This window comes from Hipposideros armiger, unplaced genomic scaffold, assembly GCF_001890085.2.
Source record: "Hipposideros armiger isolate ML-2016 unplaced genomic scaffold, ASM189008v1 scaffold_460, whole genome shotgun sequence".
In the NCBI taxonomy this organism is placed as follows: domain Eukaryota; kingdom Metazoa; phylum Chordata; class Mammalia; order Chiroptera; family Hipposideridae; genus Hipposideros; species Hipposideros armiger.
Window position 1 is genome coordinate 1,037,162 of NW_017731810.1, and position 4,876 is coordinate 1,042,037.

The 4,876-nt window shown below is 39.7% G+C and overlaps 1 protein-coding gene across 1 annotated transcript in view; it reads left to right on the forward strand.

Annotated features, from left to right (window-relative positions):
- Positions 1 to 4,876, forward strand: part of PARN (poly(A)-specific ribonuclease) — a 138,360-nt gene that overhangs the window by 24,961 nt on the left and 108,523 nt on the right. Inside the window, 4 exon segments of the mRNA XM_019666078.1 lie at positions 1,164 to 1,289; positions 2,135 to 2,210; positions 4,273 to 4,383; positions 4,690 to 4,759. Of these exon segments, the coding sequence (XP_019521623.1) occupies positions 1,164 to 1,289; positions 2,135 to 2,210; positions 4,273 to 4,383; positions 4,690 to 4,759 (383 nt within the window).

The following is a 4,876-nucleotide window of genomic DNA, read 5'->3' on the forward strand; positions in this document are numbered from 1 at the left end:
ATGGCTTAATAACTCCAAGTTTGTGATGGTTTGCTTTTATTTTTTTTATTATTATTTTTTTAGCTGAGCTATCCTGCTACCTATTGGCAGCTCAGCGGCTGCTCAGCTCGGGCTGGACTCAAACCGCTGTTGCTCAGAGCTCAAACTCTTGAGCGAGCTCTTAACCAACTGAGCCACTCGGCCGGCCCTAGATGGTTTGCTTTTATAATTGATGATGAGTTGTGTTTTTGATTAAAAATCAAAATTTGAAATGAGAGCAAAAACAGACAGCAACTCCTTTTTTCTTATCTCATGTCTTGCTGCTTGGAGAACTGGTGACATTTTCTTAAGTTGGCTCTATCTGTCCTGTATGTAGTCACAGCAAAGTGTCCAAGAGTATTTGGTTGACTATTGGATAGAATTGAATATACAGCTGGATAGAGTTGAATATACTCAGTTGAGAGTATACTGTCAAGAACTGTCTGGCTAGAGATTTCCCCCCAACTCTAAGACAGTGCCTTTACCCGTTGGTGTTTTCCATAGTTAATAGTGTGGGTTAGTTCTGGTGTGTCACCTGTCACATGTCTGATAGATCACATGACAGCCATGTGGAGCCTGCAGAGCAAGCCTCCGCGTGTAAGGACCTGTTTGAAGAGGGACATGAGTGGCAGTGGAGCAGGTGCTCTTTCAGCCGGGCTATTCCTGTCCTTTTATCTAGTGTTCACACTTACGTGCAAAGAAACAGCTCTCATATTAGCCTCTCTCTCTCTCTCTCTCTCTCTCTCTCTCTCTCTCTCTCAATATTGAAATCTCTTAATATTGAAACAGAGAGTAAGAAATAACAATAGCAGGAAACTACCAAATGCAGATTTTGACTCTCCAATCCAAGAATACGTGTCATACACACCTAGTGGTGGTAGATGGTGACGTCTTGGCAGCCGTATGTGAACTGTGTAAAAACAGACGAGGATACTGGACTTCCACTTGACACTTATGTAGCCCACACCTCCTCAGGGTACAAGCGAATCTTGAACTTGTGCTCTGCATATGGCAGAGCGTGGACTTCCCCACTGGCTCTTGGTAAATCCCTGGCTGAGGGGACCAAGTTCCTAGGCTAACGTGGCAGGAATGCCAGTGTGGGGCTCACAGTGGTTAATGTGCTTAGTTCCCCGTCCTCTTTGAAGACAATAAAATTCATTAGAGTAAAATACATTTTGAAGGTTGATATGCATCTTGTTTACCTGATTAAAAATTCTTTTGTTTTTAGACTCTTGGATACTAAATTGATGGCCAGCACACAACCTTTTAAGGTATTTTAAAAAGTTGAAATTTTCTGAGTTGCTCCTGAGAGTTTTGGAGACTTCTGATCTGTTTAAATGTCATTTTCGAATACATCCAAAAAAAAGAAATTGGAAAAAGACCAGAAATATGTCAAAATGTGAATAGCAGTGGTCTCTGGGTGATTGGTTTTTTTTCCTCTTTATTTTTTTAAATGTAAATTTTTAACATTAAAATATATAATGTACTTTTGAATAGGTTACACATGCACACATGTTTTCCTTTATTTTCCTTATTTTATATATTTTGGATATATTTTCTAATCAAGAAAATTCAGGTAAAGATATCATTTGCCACTTTGTGAAGTGACTTTATACAGCTGAGTGAAATGAATGCCAGGACAGAATAGCTTTCTTGACCAAGGTCTGCCAATATTTAATGCATGTGTAGAAACTTTCTTTCATATGGCTAAACTTTCCATATGGTGAAAATTAAACTTGCTGCTTCTCTTTCACATTGAATAAACCATGACTCCTGTGTTTCTTTACAGAACACAAGGGGGCAGTATTAGATTGTTTTTGTTTGTCAAGACAGTCAGTGAATCTCTTTTAATACAGAGGGTGCCAAAAAAAGTATACACATTTTAAGAAAGGAAAACACTGTATTAAAATTGTAATAATATATGCTGATAACAAAAGATGAATATAAGTCACGTTTGACTTCTGCAATTACAAGAGGTGTTCAAAGTGGTGACCATCAGTGTAATTTTAATACAGTTTTTTCCTTTCTTAAAATGTGTATACATTTTTTTGGCACCCTCTGTATATGTTGCACTGAGATGATGAAGGCTCATAGTTCTCTGTTTACTGATTTGCAGGATATCATTAACAACACATCCCTTGCAGAACTGGAAAAGCGGTTAAAAGAGACACCTTTCAACCCTCCTAAAGTTGGTAAGAATACAAAATATAAAATGAAAACCCCCAAACTCTTATGTGGTAATTATGTAGTGATGTAAATTGTAGAAGAAAGGTGAAACTGTTCTAGAAACTATATTGCACATTTATAGATTTTGGCTAAATTAATTTGCTTATGCCCTGTGTTGAATTCCTGTTTTCTGAATAAAAATGGTCTTCTAATCTTACATCAGTTTTATGTTTATAGAACTGGGTAGTCTGTTCATTGAGAAGTTTGGCAATTAAGCCTTCAGGGCTTTTATTTCCCAATGCTTGGACTTATCCCCACACTTGATGTGTCCTTTTCTATGGTGCACTGTTTAAGCAAAGACAAAAAGCTGGTGGTTAATTGCCAGGGCTACAATGAAAATATACTTTTTGTCTCAGAAAAGCCCAAGATCTGGGTTGACAGATAAGGAAGGAGAGTCATCTCCACCCCGCCTCCTTCAGAGGTGGCTTAGGAGCATGACAGCAGTGAGGGAAACCAGAAGTGGGGGGCAGTGTTTCTCTGGGCGCAGATGCTTTGCCATATCTGGCCACGGCCCCTCCCAGGTAATTGGTAAACCTTCCAGGTGTTCCTTCCTAGGTTCCCGTTTGTCTAATTGTGCTGCTGATACTATGCTTAGCCTTCCATTAGCTGTAGCCTGCAAACTTCTGAAGACATTGACAGTGGGACCACGGGTTCAGAAATTGACAATGGAAGGGGTTACAGCAGCCAATAATACAGTTATTTGCTTCCCTTTCTGGGTAATAGGCCAAAAAAAGGAATTAAGAAAAGGGTGGTGGGGGTTGGGGGGAGGGAAGAAACCTCATCTTTTCTATAACAATATAATGGAAATAAATGATTTTGGAAATCTGTGTTTCAGCTGGTGGCAGAATAGAGGCTATTACTTAGTTGGCTATTATGTGAAAATATTTTTTAAAGCTTAAAGTCTAATATTTAATACTTAAGGGGTTTAAAAGATTCTTGCTTAAAGAGCACTGTACTGATGTAAAAACAGTAGTATCCTTTTCATTCCTGATTTTCCTTCATGGTTTTGATTCTTTTGTTACCTTTTTGATATTCATTTCCAGAATGGTTCTAGGAAATACTTATTTATAAGTTACACTTTTATCCTATTATTTCCAAATAATATTCTGGTATCTGGTAGGACATTTACTCTAAAGCAGATCACTCTTCTTAGATGTTATTCTGTCAGCATCTGTGTATGTCCTTGTGACAAAGAAATCATATTATAAAAAAATGGTCTCTCCTATGAAGTGGCCACATGTTTCACAGGCCATGTTACAGCAAGTTCTGATCTGTTTTTGGAGTTAGTTAGTTGCAGATCTTTAGATCTATAAGCTTGGCAACATGGTAGAGGACGATATTAAGTTGAGCTGCCAGTATTGACTAGAGTCTTTTGCTTTTTGGGAGAGTTACTGGGATATTGCTAGATAACAATTACAGTAACTGGGTAAGAGCTTTACTTGCATTAGCTCTTTTGAGCCTTATAAAAACCTCACAGAAAAATGAGGGAGGTGTGATTGTTACCTTTGTTCTACCAAAATGGAAGCCCAGAGGTGAAGTGGACGCCCAAGGTCACATAGCTAATAAGTGGTGAGCAGAGATTCAGACTCAGTGCGACCCCAAAGTCCACGCTGTTAATCGTTACTCCGAAATTCCTGTTGTATCCTGATGTTACATTACCTGTAAGGGGAGCCACTCCTTTTTGTGACCTTAGAAAGCAATCAGAAGAGGAATCACTGTCATAGTCTGAGTTATGTGTGATCATAAGTGGCACCAGGGTGCCTCGGGGAGGCCTGCAGCCGAGTTTTGGGAAATGTACCTGAGGCGTTGCTCTATCTAGACCAAAGCCCTCATTTTCAGTGACTGTTATCTCATATTGTAAGGGCCTGTGTGGCAAGAATTAAAAAGTAGGTAGTTTTTTTAATGCTTATTTAGGATTATTTCTGCAGCACACACTAATGCAATTTGGATTAGATGGGGCAGTATGCTTACCAGTCTTCGTGATTTGTGATGTCCTTGGGAAAACTGTTTCCTTTTTTTTCTCTTTAGAAAGCGCAGAAGGTTTTCCAAGTTATGACACAGCTTCTGAACAGCTCCACGAGGCAGGCTATGATGCTTATATCACAGGACTGTGTTTCATCTCCATGGCAGACTACCTAGGTACTCACTATACATGTGTCTGTCAAACACACAGAGGTCTAGAGTGGATCTTAACGGTCTACCATTTCCCTGGGATCCCATCACCCAGTTAGAAGTGGGAGGGGTCCGAGTCGCTGGAGATTGGGGTGGGGGCATGGGCGCGCACAAGCAGGGACCACGGACTCGCACCTGTGCTGTGGTACTTGGCCTACATGAGTACTTTGTACCCTTGCCAACCCATACCATTGATTTAAATATGTTTTTGCTTGAACTTTCAGGCTTTGTCTACTTGACTGTATCTAATACTCTGCTTCTTTTCTCCATTAGGTTCTTTTCTTAGTCCTCCAAAAATTCATGTGTCTGCCAGATCAAAACTCATTGAACCTTTTTTTAACAAGTAAGTTATTATTGGGTTCCCAGAGCCCACGTTCTCTCACTGTGGAATAGCCTTGTATCTGGGCGATCAATTAGGGATGATTGGGAGGTGGAGTGCAATTTTAGATGAAATATTTCT